The 14,141-nt window shown below is 37.4% G+C and overlaps 1 protein-coding gene across 1 annotated transcript in view; it reads right to left on the bottom strand.

The window, feature by feature from the left end:
* Positions 1–13,253: 13,253 nt before the first annotated feature.
* Positions 13,254–14,141, bottom strand: part of LOC124798945 (ureidoglycolate dehydrogenase (NAD(+))-like) — a 104,874-nt gene continuing 103,986 nt past the window's right edge. Inside the window, exon 8 of the mRNA XM_047262479.1 lies at positions 13,254–13,304. Within this exon, the coding sequence (XP_047118435.1) occupies positions 13,254–13,304 (51 nt within the window). The remainder of the gene's footprint in view (positions 13,305–14,141) is intronic.

The following is a 14,141-nucleotide window of genomic DNA, read 5'->3' as shown; positions in this document are numbered from 1 at the left end:
CAGAAAACATTGTGACCCAAAGAAACATCTTTTCTGCAGACCAAGATATCACTTCCATGGCAAAGCAAATGTGCTGGTGAAGAGAGTTAAGATGGTCAAGAAATGCAGGAAGCCTTGCTGCCCTATGTGGCCATACTTCAAAGGTGTTGTCTACATATCTCCAGAAACATTTAAGTTTAAAAACTGCTGACCAAAATGCCTTTGCATCAAAGTCTTGCATAAAAATGTTAGCTACAATGGGAGACAAAGGGCTACCCATATCAACACCATCAGTTTGCTCAAAATATTATTCATTAAATAAAAAGTACGTCAAGGTAAGTACATGTCCAAAAATATTTAATATCCCCTCCTCCAGCTTAGCTCTTATAAGTTTTAGTGAATCCACCAGAGGTAGTCGTGTGAACAGAGAGAGACCAGTAAGAACATTAAGATGACAAGCAGCTGTCTCATTGAAATACTGTGGAGCTTTCACAAAGTTGTCTGATGTAATGCCCATTAACCTCTGAAGAAAACTTTTCCTGATCAAACAGAATGAGTTCTTTTCAACCGTGGAAAGAAAAATCAAATCTAAGATGACCTTTCTGAGATGTAGTCTTTTGAAAATCTGATGAATAAATTTTTTGAGAGGACTTTAATCTTAGATAACTCAATAATTATTTCAGTAATCAGGATGTCACTTGCACAACATTATAACATGCTGGCTGGCTGTAAATGAAAAATCCTCATCAGAAAGTCATTCTATTACAAAATATGAGTGGACAAAACATTATCAAAATTTGTCATGACAAAATTTATGATCTACTTTGATAGCAAATTGTGATAATTTTGCTGTACTCTGAGCTGATGTTCAGCAACAAGATTGTTGTACTTAAAAAGTTGAGTTAAATGAACAAGTTTCAGTAGGAGAGTTCCCTTAGATTATGAGCAACAGGAAAGCAAACTTGGGAATTTTTATTCCATCTGTCATGATATGGAAAAGCTGGCATTTACAAAAGCTTGGCTAAGATCCCAGCACACTAATTATCAAACTGTGATTTGGTATGGCCTGTACATACATCCTGTAAAAAATTTCATCAAAATTGAAGAAGGTTGAGTGAGGACCTTGGTTATATTCAGGCCACTTGATATGGTATGAGCCAAAAGCAGTACCCTTTTAAAGCTTACAATTTGTTCATCAAAGTACATAACAAAATATTCAGGCCCCTTGACATGGTATGATCCAAAAGTAGTACCATTTTAAAGCTTACAATTGTTCATCAAACTACATAACGTAATGATTGAAGAACATTTTGTGATGGTAACAGCAAATTAAACCAAAAAACAATGCAGGATAATAATGAGTGTTGCAGGTAGGGCATCTCATGACAGCTTTCACATTCCAGAAAATTTTCCCACATGCTGGCCACCACAGCAAACAGTTTAAACAAACTTTAGACATTATATAAGCTCAAATTGAAACCACCTATCTCTCTCTCTCTCTCTCTCGCTCTCTCTCTCTCTCTCATGCATGTACACTTTGTATGTGGGTGGACATGCTAGCATGTTTTGATTTATTGTGGCTATTCCAGTCTGGTTTTAGAATATCAAAGAACAGACAAATAATAATATGTAACGATAGTAGTATTTGATCAGAGCATACAAATTTTGGGCACTTGACAATGGCTTTTTGCATAAGGTCCATTCAATGTTAAGTCTGACCATGAGCGATTTTTCTGAAAATATTTCTTTATCAGACTTCGTAGATTGAATAATTCCAAAGATTTGGTTCATGCTGGACCACTGACAATATTTGTAACATGGAACCTTCAGCCATGCCAAGATGCCATTTAATTGGAAGAATAGCTTGCAACATGAATGAAACACAAGATTGAATAATGTCACTGTATTCACAAAATGTTATACTAAATTAAATTACATAGACACTTGCACTAATTCTGTTGCTGCGTGCAACTATGAGTATGCCTAGTGAGATTGCATGTCATAGAATAATGGTGGTGGGCCAAATAATTATCTGCAACAATGGCAGATATGAGTCTGATCAGGATGGCTTCCAGAAAAAAAAGGTGCCGTCTTCTTGGAAAGACAACTGAACTGCGTAACTATTCTAACGTTTCAGTGGTTGCATGCCACAATCGATACAACCGCTTATACTAATTAAGGAAACAGGGTACTTATAAATGGTGGTAAAATCAAGACTTTTTTTATAATTTTGTTAAATTCTATAGTCTTTCCTCATTACATTGATATATACATTATAGGGTTTCAAATTAAAAATGACCTATATATACCAAATTTTAAAGTTACGGTCATGTGTGTTGCCACACCCTCTTTATTTCTGTTACAGAAACCAGTATTATTTCAAAAAGAACTGTGTATTTTCTGTTTATAGCGATTATACATATGATACAAAGTATATGTTGGTAACAGTGTACGTTTTTAATGTCTGTAAATGATCATCTTTGCTAGTATTTACTTTTGTTTCACTGAAGCAGTTTGTTGACATGTTTGTTGCCCAAGTGCTACATATATATGTGGAAGAATGTATCCTTCAGTGTACAATAAATACGAACTATGCCACGCATCAAGAAATTCAATAAAAGGAAATTCCGTGGTAACCAGTTCACAAACAAAGCAAGCCACACTGTTGAAAGTAACCTATATATCAGTTCTTCAGGGAAGAAACCCCCACATGGCATGCCTCCTGGTGATTCAAATTTTTGTGTTAACAATGACACTGTTTGTAACGGATTTGTTGTTGTTGATGTGGGCATCTTATCTTCTTTGATAAAGGAAGTGGCAAAATGCAAACAATGTGATGGTGTAGGCTGTCTGGAAATAACTGAACAACAAAGTAGCAGGAAGGCTTTAGCATCAAAATTAGTTGTTGTGTGTCGATCCTGCAATATTTCTACCTCAAAAAAGAGTTCAAACATTGTGAATAATTCATATGATGTGAATTTGAAGTTAGTGTATGCAATGTGTGCAATAGGAAAAGGAAAAAAGGCTGCCCAAACGCTTTGTGGTTTGATAGACCTTCCTCCTCCTCCCAGTAGGTTCAGCAAGTACAGAAAAATACTTTTAGGTGCCTTGACAATTGTGTCTAAATCATCTATGAAATGTGCAGTAGAAGAAACTATAAATATTAGTGGAACTAGGGACATTACTGTTACACTTGATGGGACATGGCAATGTCGAGGACATCACTTCTTGAATGATGGATGTGCTACTTCTCAGCCAAATGGAAAAGATGTTGATGTTATCTAAGTACTGCCACAGTAACACTGAAGGACATATTGAACATCAGTGGTCTGAGAATTATGAAGGTTACAGTGGAGGTAAGGAGTGTGATGGAGCTCTAAAAATATTTCAGAGGTCGGTGCCCATTTATGACATTAGCTACACGAAGTACCTAGTTGATGGGGACTCTAAAGCTTTCAACAAAATTAATGAGTTCAATATTTATGGTGATACCTTGATAACAAAACTGGAGTGTTGTGGACATGTGCAAATGAGGATTGGTGCTAGATTGAGGAAGCTATGAAGAGAAATGAAAGGAAAGTTGCTATCTGATGGAAGATTGCTGTCTGGCTGTGGCAGATTGACAGAAACTGGAATAAACCTTCTTCAGACTTATTATGGACTGGATATTAGATGAACTGCACCCCTGAATGATGTAACAGCAATGAGAAAAGCTGTATGGGCCACCTACTTTGATAAGTTGTCCACAGATGACCACCCTGTTCACGGACTTTGCCCTAAAGGAGCAGATTTGTGGTGTGGTTATCAAAAAGCAAAAGAAAGTGGTCAAATATACCATCATAAGCATTCTCTTCCTGAGCCTGTTATGATTGAAATAAAACCAATTTTTAGAGACCTGAGTGACCATGTTTTGCTTAGTAAATGTCTTCATGGGGGCACTCAGAATACAAATGAAAGTTTCAAACATTGCATATGGGAAAGATTACCCAAGAATATTTTTGTAGGACTAAATACATTAAAAGTTGGTGTACTAGATGCAGTGATGTTTCAATGATGGAGTGATAGGAAGGTTGGAAGACGTCAGAAATTTATGCATAAAATGTGGCTCTAATATGGAAGATCAGTTGTTTGTGTGACAGGCAACAGGTGCATGAAGCTGAAAGATTTGCTCTTCAAGTTACCAAAAGAAGCAAGAAGTGCTAAAAAGAACGCCAAGAGGAAGCTTGAAGATGAAGAAATGCTGCAGGATGAAGACTATGCATCAGGAATGTTCCGAGGCACAGTTTGATTGGACTCCTATCTTCATTCACAATTTCCCGTAAGTTGTAGTTTTCAGAATTCAGGTACAAATATTTCGTAAAGTTTATGAAGCATCACTCTAATTTTTTTTCTGTAGCTTGCAATAGTCCATACTTACATATTACAACTAAGCTTTATTGCAGAATCAACTAATTATAGAAAAAATAACATTTTTATTAGGAAAAAAATTATAAAAATTAAAATGTAAGATGTGATTTTTTTATCCTTATAATATACATAGTAGCTGGAATTAAATAGGTCTAGTACCTCAGCCATCATGTCATGCATATCTGATAAAAATTTGGTCTCCTTGAAATGTATAACATTGGATTAAATAGTACCTAAATTTCTGGAAGCATTTTTGAAAAAAATGCATAAATTTCTTTGTAATTTTCTTAATAACGTTAACCAGGTTCAAAAATATTCAAAACACTTCTAATTTGTTTAGAAAGTGTGCTGCATTACCTGATATCAACAGAAAAACTGTAAAACGTATTCATTATAAACAGTGCCTGAAAGAAGTATGTGTTGATTTATACATAATATTGAGCTGGAAAAGTACCCTGTATCCTTAATATTTTAAGTAATTATTTATTTATATTCTGAACTTATATCTACTTTTTTTGCAAAATATCCACACCCATCCTGCAAATGTGCCTTGAAAACATGCATGCAGGGATGAGACGGTTGTTCTTTTGCTCCCACTGTCATTATATGTCTTGTCAAAATATTTGGTTGATACAAAGCTGTACAATGATGTGGTAACATTTTTTTCCAGTTTATTAACAAATGTGTCAAGTTGTGGTATGTCTATTTGACAACTAGTTTCAAACTATCTGACTCATTCATAAGTCTGACCTATTGAGGGTGCACTGAAAGTGCCTGATGTTAGTAAGAAACATCACAACAGCAATACTAGCTTCACAAAATAGATGTCTGTCATAATAGACATGTGCCTACTTAGCAGGTCAGAATCAAACAGCAACAACAGTTGCAAAAAAAAAAAAAAAAAAAAAAAAAAAAAAAAAAAAAAAAAAAAAAAAAAAAATGAGTGTCATGTAATATTTTGTCTAATGCAATATCTTGTATAGACATCTTTTATTAACCTGACACGTTCCACATCATTACAAAGTGTTGTATTCATGACATATGGAACAAGTACTAATCTAATCTAATCTGAACAACACTCTTACACCTATTATTACTGTGGATGCAATATAAGTTGCAGCGTCTCACTATTCATATCAATTTCAAGTGACAGTGTGACCCGCTCATCAATTATTTTTGAAGCTCAGTAACAGCTGACAATACTGCGTGTGTACTACCGCCCTGCAGTTGTGTGAATGACATTAATGAACGGTATTTTATTTAAATCTGTCCAGTAACATTAGCTCTGTCAGCTCAGATAATCCATAATATGGAGCATTTGCCCTATTTGAAATGCAATGGTTATGCTGAAATTCAGTGCGCTGGTTACATATGCAATTATTAGCAGAATATGAATTGCAAATACTGTTTTTTCTCCTTCTGGTCTGTGGATGAAAGTTAAAATCAATGTACATAATTCGGCACATACTCCCTTGGGACAACCAGGTGGTGATGATACCTTACAAAGCTAAACCCTTGGGCTTTATAACATATGGATCAACAACATTCCTGTCATAGGCTTACTCCTCAGGTATCCTAACAGTTTCTCATTCAGATTAAATTCATTCTCTTCAAGGACTATCAGCTTAATTAGATAAAGAATCCAAATTTCGTTGTTACAAACCTGAAATTATATGTTAATAATTTCTGTGAAACATTTCTATGGAAAATCGTGGTGGTTTGCCATTCTGTTGTTTTCCGGTTACAAAATGGCATGGCCATGCCCCATATTCAACAATGCTTCCAGTTGCAGAAGACTATCAAGAAACATTTAAAGTTCCCATTTGCTTAAAGCAACAGTTGATGCTGTTGTTTTTTAGAATAACGATACATGTCATTGGCATAACTAGTACCAGAGACTAATATTTTACATATGATATCAAACATTTAAAATGAAAATAAAAATAATAACAAAATAATGATATCATGTTGTTGTTGTTATGGTCTTCAGTCCTGAGACTGGTTTGATACAGTTCTCCATGCTACTCTATCCTGTGCAAGCTTCTTCATCTCCCAGTACTTACTGCAACCTACATCCTTCTGAATCTGCTTAGTGTATTCATCTCTTGGTCTCCCTCTACGATTTTTACCCTCCACGCTGCTCTCCAATGCTAAATTTGTGATCCCTTGATGCCTCAGAACATGTCCTACCAACTGGTCCCTTCTTCTTGTCAAGTTGTGTCTCAAACTCCTCTTCTCCCCAATTCTATTCAATACCTCCTCATTAGTTATTTGATTTACCCATCTAATCTTCAGCATTCTTCTGTAACACCACATTTTGAAAGCTTCTATCCTATTCTTGTCCAAACACTTACCATCCATACTTATCATCCATACATGGCTACATTCCATACAAATACTTTCAGAAACGACTTCCTGACACTTAAATCTATACTCGATGTTGACAAATTTCTCTTCTTCAGAAACGCTTTCCTTGCCATTGCCCATCTACATTTTACATCCTCGCTACTTCTACCATCGTCAGTTATTTTGCTCCCCAAATAGCAAAACTCCTTTACTACTTTAAGTGTCTCATTTCCTAATCTAATTCCCTCAGCATCACCCAACTTAATTCGACTACATTCTATTATCCTCATTTTGCTTTTGTTGATGTTCATCTTATATCCTCCTTTCAAGACACTGTCCATTCCATTCAACTGCTCTTCCAAGTCCTTTGCTGTCTCTGACAGAATTACAATGTCATCGGCGAACGTCAAGGTTTTTATTTCTTCTCGATGGATTTAATACCTACTCTGAATTTTTCTTTTGTTTCCTTTACTGCTTGCTCAATATACAGATTGAATAACATTGGGAGAGGCTACAACCCTGTCTCACTTCCATCCCAGCCACTGCTTCCCTTTCATGCCCCTGGACTCTTTATAACTGCCATCTGGTTTCTGTATAAATTGTAAATAACCTTTTGCTCCCTGTATTTTGCCCCTGCCACCTTTAGAATTTGAAAGAGAGTTTTCCAGTCAACATTGTCAAAAGCTTTCTCTAAGTCTACAAATGCAAGAAATGTAGGTTTGCCTTTCCTTAATCTTTTTTCTAAGGTAAGTCGTAGTGTCAGTATTGCCTCACGTGTTCCAATATTTCTATGGAATCCAAACTGATCTTCCTCGAGGTTGGCTTATACCAGTTTTTCTGTTCGTCTGTAAAGAATTCACGTTAGTATTTTGCAGCTGTGACTTATTAAACTGATAGTTTGGTAATTTTCACATCTGTCAACACCTACTTTCTTTGGGATTGGAATTATTATATTCTTCTTGAAGTGTGAGGGTATTTTGCCTGTCTCATACAGCTTGCTCACCAGGTGGTAGAGTTTTGTCAGGACTGGCTCTCCCAAGGCCGTCAGTAGTTCTAGTGGAATGTTGTCTATTCCCGGGGCCTTGTTTCGACTCAGGCCTTTCAGTGCTCTGTCAAACTCTTCATGCAGTATCGTATCTCCCATTTCATCTTCATCTACAACTTCTTCCATTTCCATAATATTGTCCTCAAGTACATCACCCTTGTATAGACACTCTATATACTCCTTCCACCATTCTGCTTTCCCTTCTTTGCTTAGAACTGGGTTTCCATCTGAGCTCTTGATTTTCATACAAGTGATTCTCTGTTCTCCAAAGGTCTCTTTAATTTTCCTGTAGGCGGTATCTATCTTACCCTTGGTGAGATAAGCTTCTACATCCTTACATTTGTTCTCTAGCCATCCCGTCGATCTCATTTTTGTGACGTTTGTATTCCTTTTTGCCTGCTTCATTTACTGCATTTTTATATTTTCTCCTTTCATCAATTAAATTCAATATTTCTTCTGTTACCAAAGGATTTCTAATAGCCCTCGTCTTTTTACCTACTTGATCGTGTGCTGCCTTCACTACTTCATCCCTCAAAGCTACCCATTCTTCTTCTACTGTATTTCTTTCCCCCATTCCTGTCAATTGTTCCCTTATGCTCTCCATGAAACTCTGTACAACCTCTGGTTTAGTCAGTTTATCCACGTCCCATCTCCTTCTATTCCCACCTTTTTTCAGTTTCTTCAGTTTTAATCTACAGTTTATAACCAATAGATTGTGGTCAGTATCTCCAGGATTCTTCCATGTATATAACCTTCTTTTATGATTCTAGAACCAAGTGTTAGCTATGATTAAGTTATGCTCTGTGCAAAATTCTACCAGACGGCTTCCTCTTTCATTTCTTACCCCCAATCCATATTCACCTACTATGTTTCCTTCTCTCCCTTTTCCTTCTCTCAAATTCCAGTCATCCATGACTATTAAATTTTCGTCTCCCTTCACTACCTGAATTATTTCTTTTATCTCATCATACATTTAATCAATTTCTTCATAATCTGCAGAGCTAGTTGGCATATAAACTTGTACTACCGTAGTAGCCATGGGCTTCATGTCCATCTTGGCCACAATAATGCGTTCACTATGCTGTTTGTAGTAGCTTACCCGCACTCCAATTTTTTTATTCATTATTAAACCTACTCCTGCTTTACCCCTATTTGATTTTGTATTTATAACCCTGAATTCACTTGACCAAAAGTCTTGTTCCTCCTGCCACCGAACTTCACTAATTCCCACTATATCTAACTTTAACCTACCCATTTCCCTTTTTAAATTTTCTAACCTACCTGCCCAATTAAGGGATCTGACATTCCAAGCTCCAATCCGTAGAATGTCAGTTTTCTTTCTCCTGATAACGACATCCTCTTGAGTAGTCCCCACCCAGAGATTGAAATGGGGGACTACTTTACCTCCAGAATATTTTACCCATGAGGGCGCCATCATCATTTAACCATGCAGTAAATCTGCATGCCCTCAGGAAAAATTACGGTTGTAGTTTTCCCTTGCTTTCAGTCATTCGCAGTACCAGCACAGCACAGCTGTTTTGGTTTGTGTAAAAAGGCCAGATCAGTCAATCATCCAGACTGTTGCCCCTGCAACTACCGAAAAGCCTGCTGCCCCTCTTCACATATAAAAAAAAATACTTTTAAAATAGGTAGAAACACGAAAAGTTACTGAGAAACATACAGTTAGAAAATGAAATAATTTAAAATTTGGGTTTAGTGGCATTTTAAGGAACATACCACTGGCATAATCTGGAAAGAAAGACAAATTTTAATAAGTGTTAGACTCTTTGATTCCTATGACAAAGGACGCTGTACATTGAAGAAGGAATCAATGCATCGGAGGTCTGACTCCAACTCCAAAACAAGTGATGAGACAGAGGGAGTGCTGTTACGAATGGTTAGGGCCAGATTCATCATATTGCGGCCCTGGCAATGCATGTCTCATGTCCACTTTACCCTTTTCTAACTCCCTAAAACATTTTTTTCTGCCACAATGAAACTGTGCTGGGTTTTCTACTATATTACGCAGGTAAAAAAACTGAAACAAATGAAAGGAAAAATGTGTATATTTTATTGAATAATTTCCTAAAGCACAATATGCATAAGCATTAACTCCTCTGAGTTTTTTTAGATATAAAATCGTTTAAAACATCTTGAAAGTTGACCTTTTCCAATGCATCATTTTGAATCACCAATGAATTTAAACTGTTCTGTGACATTAATGAACAGAGTTTTTGCTTAGTTTTAATGCTGGGAAGTTAATCCATGGAGTTTGTATTTAGCTGACTTCTACAGGATGTCCAGAAAAGGATTCCCTGATTTCAAAATTAAATATCTCGAAAACAAAGATCGATAGAGGAATGCCGTAAACGGTATGTTTATTGTGACAGCTGTAAGAAGTTTATACAGCAGTTTGAAATAATAGTTACAAAAGCTGAGAACAGATGGCGCTGTAATCGCCATACGCAATGCCTACTATAAATAGTGATCCGAAGCCCAGAGCGATCAGTTCCACTATTGAAACGTGAAAGGAGGTTAGCGTACCCAAGGAAGAGATTAAAATCATGTACTCCATTGAACAACGCGTTTTTCTGGTGCTAGGGTACCACAGGTTAGAAGAGAGTCCTACGGCAACAAGGCAAAGTTTTCAAGCACGAGTTAATGTTCCAAAAGGACCCGATGCGAAAACCATTCGTACGCTCTTCGCAAAATTTCAACGAACAGGCAGTGCAACTGATGATCTAGTGGGGCATGTTGGCCGCAAGCAAACCGCAGTTACGCCTGAAAATATCACCACAGTTTCTGGAATTATTCAGCGAAATCCAATGTCATCCGTCCGTAGAATTGCATCTGAGACTGGTTTGAAGCGTTCTAGCACGCAGAATATACTGAGAAAGAGCCTACACATGTTTCCATTCAAAATTCAAACGCACCAGGCCATACCCGTACGAGTTGTGCAGCCAAGGGTTGCCTTTGCTAATCAGATGCTCACAATGATTGATAGTGAAGGATTTGATGTTGGCTGCATCTGGTTTACAGATGAAGCACACTTCCACCTGAATGGATACGTGAATAAGCAGAACTGGCGATTTTGGGGTTCTGAAAAGCCATATTGGTGTGAAGCGAAACCCCTGTATCCTCCTAAAGTTACTGTGTGGGCTGCAGTATGCAGCAGAGGCATTATTGGCCCTTGTTTCATTCGAGAAACGGTCACTGGTGCACGTTACGTTGCAATTTTGGAACAATTTGTCGCCACACAGCAAGCCTTAGAGGATCGACCAGGTACTGAATGGCTTACGCAAGATGGAGCCCGACCACATCGGACCGAACAAGTGTTTCGCTTTCTTGAGGACTACTTCGGGAATCGAGTCATTGCTTTGGAGTATCCCAAATTTACTGGTGCAGGCGTGGATTGGCCTCCATATTCGCCGGATTTGACTCCCTGTTACTTTTTTTTGTGGGGCACAGTGAAAGACATGTTGTACCCGAAGCATCCCGCCACGCTGGACGAGCTTGAATCGGCGATCTCTGTGGCATGTGAATCCATTTCGGTTGAGACACTTCGAAATGTGATGGCGAATTTCATTCTTCGTTTGCGCCACCTCTGTAGTGCCAATGGTGAACATTTTGAAAACATTGTGATGTGATTTTTTGCAAAGATTGTTTTCATACGATTATTTCACTTATGTATGCTGATATGAGCTGTACAGCGTACAACGCCATCTGTTAGCAGCTTTTGTAACTATTATTTCAAACTGCTGTATAAATTTCTTACAGCTTTCACAATAAACATACCGTTTACTGCATTCCTCTATCGATCTTTGTTTCCGAGATATTTAGTTTTGAAATCAGGGAGCCCTTTTCTGGACACCCTGTGTATACTTGTAATGCTGTCATTCATTCAGGAAAGTTGATTATGCAATACTACCAAAAAATCAGTTTATACGATTTCTTGGCAGGTACATTTTTATCTTTTCCATCATCCTCTAAATGTAAGATAAAGTATTTGAACTGCACCACCTTGTCTATAAACTTAGGCTCAATGTCCTTGGAATAATGTTTCATAAACTTTGTACAAGCTTCTCTAATTTCACCGTTGAAGTTTGTCGAGGAATCTGTTAGAAATCCAAACAGAGAATTAATTTCCTAGTAAGCCTCTAGTCACTGCGACGATTCTGTACCCAGCATATCTAGTTCAGGCAAATGAGTTTCAGTTCTTAAATTCTCATTTACTCATCATGATGACTTTTCCTTCTTCGCACATGCTCATTCTCATCACTGTATTGGGTGTCTGTTTTCTCGTTTGGCTTCATCCCGTAATCGTGAAATAGTTCTCAATGTGAATGTAAAAAATCTAAAAATTATTTTAGAAGATCGACTGCCAGACTTTATTTAAAATTCCACTCTAGGAAAGCTTTACTAGATATAATCTTCTGAATTGGACTTTCAGAAAAGAGTGACGTGGTACGAGGGTTACTCAGAAAGCAAGGAACGATCTGTCGCGAAATGGAAAATACAGTGTAAATCTGATGAATCTTTGCACAGATGTGTTGGGAACTGTGTCTAGTACGCCTGTCGGTCGCCTCATGTCACTCTTTTCAGTTCTGAGCTCACAGTGTGAACGTAAAGATGGCTCGAAATTAACGTCTTCCGCCAAGTATGAGGGCCTGGCGAAAGATTTCGCCTGAAGCTGTGCAATCCACATAACATAACTGTCATGTGGTTCGTTCTACACGACAGTTCTCGGCCCCTCTCTGCAGGGGTAATGAAGATTTTCCTGCAGCGTTTTCGATGGGAAGTGTTTGATCACCCACAATACAGCCCGTAATTGGCCACCTCTGAGGTTCATCTCTGCTCAAATGAACCGCTGGCTATAAAGACAATATTTTGACACAGACAACGAGCTGCAGTCCAGAGCAGAAAATTGTCGAAAAGCACTGGTGGCTGTCTTCTATAACGAGGGAATAGAAAAGTTGGTACAACGCTACGACAGATATCTAAGTCTGAGCGGCAACTATGTAGAGAAGTAGCTGGAAGGTGTAGCCCACCGTTACAAATAAAATAGTTTCGATTTTCACTGTGGTTTCCATTCCGCGACCTATCGTTCCTCACTTTCGAATAGCCCTCGCATATGAACTTCAGCGAGCTTTGTTTATAGTCAATAGAAATTACGAAGAGAAGTATACAATATACTGTTTAGTCTCTGCACGCATAGAATTGCTGTCGTCGTTCTGTAATAACGCATAAATTCCCAGGACGGGAAGCAGACTTCCATTTCCGAAAAGACATCCATATGCGAAACGCACTTTCCTTGCGATAGTGCCAAAAGCGTACACAAAGTTAACAGAAAAACACTGTGCAGACGTAGTTTTATTGGATTTCCAAGAAATGGTAGACATGCTTTCTTGAAATACGTTCTTACAATCAAACACAGACGATGTACAGTACCTGAAAAACTCATCCAAGCACTCTTATATCACGTATTTGGCTGCATTGGCTTGATCTTACTGCGTTTCGCAATGTCTTCCTGAAAGAAAGAAAATATATAGATGAGATAAACTGCTTGACGCCGTCTACACAGGTGTACATAAGAAAGGCCTACAGTTCAAAAATACGTGCACGAGTGCAGTGAACAACTTACCAGTGATTTATTTATTTTTTTAAGTAAAGTACCACATTCTAAAAATAGCTTTTTCAAAGGTTATGCATAACTATTCTATGAGTATGAAAATCCAACTAGATAAACTAGTCATATAGATTTAAGCAACGATTTTTATTAACACTGAAGTCATCTTGACTTTATAGGCCTGAACTAATCGTAAAAAAACGATTTTTTTATAGCCGAGCACACCCAGTATCGTATAAATTTTTGTCTATTAATTCGAAGCACTAACAAATCCGAACTTAGAATTTATGTGATGTTTTTTTTCGTAAAAAGGAACAACATACCTATTCAAGAATAGCAACGAGGGCAATCAAATTTGTATCTTAATGTCGTAAAATTACATTATAACTTGTAACTTGTTAGGAGATCAAATGAAGATAGTAGCTGCTGTGGGACTTCTCTTGGACGCGAATACACGTCAGAACGGGGAAAATCCAAACAGTGCTCTAGAATACCTGTTTTGTGTTAACCTCATTTCATTTCATTCTTCATAAGGCTCGATTAAAAATAGGGCCTACTAAGGAATCAACGTAATTTTTTCTTTGATTTTTGTCGTGACAAGTTAACCGAGTTTAACCAGTAATTGTATTATAATGTATGTGACCCCAAAAGGTACGTACCTATAGGTATATGTAGGTTATTATGATCTCGAAATTTTCTAATACAAATTATCAGGATCAGAAATGCACAGACGCTTGA

This window comes from Schistocerca piceifrons, chromosome 5, assembly GCF_021461385.2.
Source record: "Schistocerca piceifrons isolate TAMUIC-IGC-003096 chromosome 5, iqSchPice1.1, whole genome shotgun sequence".
NCBI lineage: Eukaryota > Metazoa > Arthropoda > Insecta > Orthoptera > Acrididae > Schistocerca > Schistocerca piceifrons.
This window is presented reverse-complemented; position numbering and strand designations above follow the sequence as displayed.